The sequence below is a fragment of the Vitis vinifera genome, chromosome 13, assembly GCF_030704535.1.
Source record: "Vitis vinifera cultivar Pinot Noir 40024 chromosome 13, ASM3070453v1".
Classification (NCBI taxonomy): Eukaryota; Viridiplantae; Streptophyta; class Magnoliopsida; order Vitales; family Vitaceae; genus Vitis; species Vitis vinifera.
This window is the reverse complement of record NC_081817.1, coordinates 21,260,971-21,262,465: the sequence shown is the minus strand read 5'-3', so window position 1 is coordinate 21,262,465 and position 1,495 is coordinate 21,260,971. Positions and strand designations below refer to the sequence as shown.

The 1,495-nt window shown below is 40.3% G+C and overlaps 1 protein-coding gene across 1 annotated transcript; it reads left to right on the top strand.

Moving 5' to 3' along the window:
* Positions 1-339: 339 nt before the first annotated feature.
* Positions 340-1,218, top strand: LOC104881271 (zinc finger protein 3-like). The gene has a single exon (XM_010660826.1). It carries the CDS (start codon positions 340-342, stop codon positions 1,216-1,218), a length of 879 nt encoding a protein of 292 aa, XP_010659128.1.
* The last annotated feature ends 277 nt before the right edge of the window (positions 1,219-1,495 follow it).

Genomic DNA, 1,495 nt, shown 5'->3' with positions numbered 1-1,495 from the left:
GCAAAACTATATTTTAAGAAACATTTTTATACTTTCATTTTTTTTGCTTTGAAAAATAAAAATTATTATCATTTATTGTTTTAAGAAATTTGAACTAGTATTCTCCCCTCACATGGAAAATTGATAATATTTTAGGAATAATTGAATCATAAACATGGTGATGAAAAATCACATTAAACCATTTTCATCTCCTTGATAATTTACTAATATAATTTTTTTCAGTAATTGTACATCAGGATATCTTTCCATGCAGGGAAAGGTTTGAGTTCACTCACATCCATCTCTATAAAGATGTCATCTTTTCCATTCTCTTATTCAAATCTAAGACTTCTCTGGTCCATGGAGGCACTTGGAGTAGATCATCAATGTCCCTCAGAGGGCTCTAGCATCTCTGCCACATCAGAGGGAACTCCATCCAAAGATGGGGAAAGGGCAAAGAAGGTGAAGATGAAAGGAGAAGTTAGTGAAGAAAAGAGGAAAACCGAATCGGGTTCGAGCCTTTTGCTTGATCTAAGGCTCTCCAATGATGATTCCAAGCTGGACCTCAACCTCTGCAACTCTCTCAGAGCGGCTTCTTCACCGGAGAGGACAGTGATGGTACGCGAAAAACAACCAGAGAGGAGGGTTTTCTCCTGCAACTTCTGCAAAAGAGAGTTCTCCACTTCACAAGCATTGGGTGGACATCAAAACGCTCATAAACAAGAGCGGGCAATAGCGAAAAGGCGACAAGGGATGGATATGCCAGGCTTTGGACATCCACACTTTCACTATAATTATCCCTATTCAAGCATCCCACCAGTCCCATTATATGGCTCTTTCAATAGGTCACTTGGGGTGAGGATGGACTCTATGATTCATAAGCCTCCGTACCCATGGACACCACAGCCGCCCCCGCCCCCGCCTGGATACCGATTTGGCCATGGCGGGTGGCTGAGGCCTAACATGATGAGCCCACAATCAGCTTTTGAACATAGAATAATGAGAAAGGAGGATTTTCATATGCATGGTGGTGGTGTATTTGGAGCTTCTACAGGACCTTCCTCTAGGTTTGAGGAAAGTGATGGTGCAATTTCAAGCCTTGGAGTTTCCAATTCAAATGGTGATGACCCCAGTATTGTGGCCGACAAGGCAAGTGGAGGTGATGATCTTTGGCAAGGGGGCCATAAGGACAGTGATCAACCAGGAGGGCCAAATCTGGATTTATCTCTCAAGCTTTGATCATGATTTTTATTCTAAAATCATGATATTGTTAATGCTTGCTTCTGGTTCCTTGTAGAGTTTTTTTTTTTTTTTTTCCTTTTCCTTGTACTTAACATGAATTTTGAATACATTGGATGATTTTTTAAGGAAAATAATTTATTTGCCCCTATATATATGTACATATATAGAATAAAGAAAGAAGAAGAAAAAAAGATTCAAAGAAATTAGATGAAAAGATTCTGTGCCTGGGCAGCATAGGAACAGCCTTGGCAGCCCATGGCTATTACGAGCTCCC

Bases quoted from the DNA above. Each gene is read 5' to 3' on its own strand.
- LOC104881271 (XM_010660826.1), top strand. From the start codon at position 340: ATGGAGGCACTTGGAGTAGATCATCAATGTCCCTCAGAGGGCTCTAGC.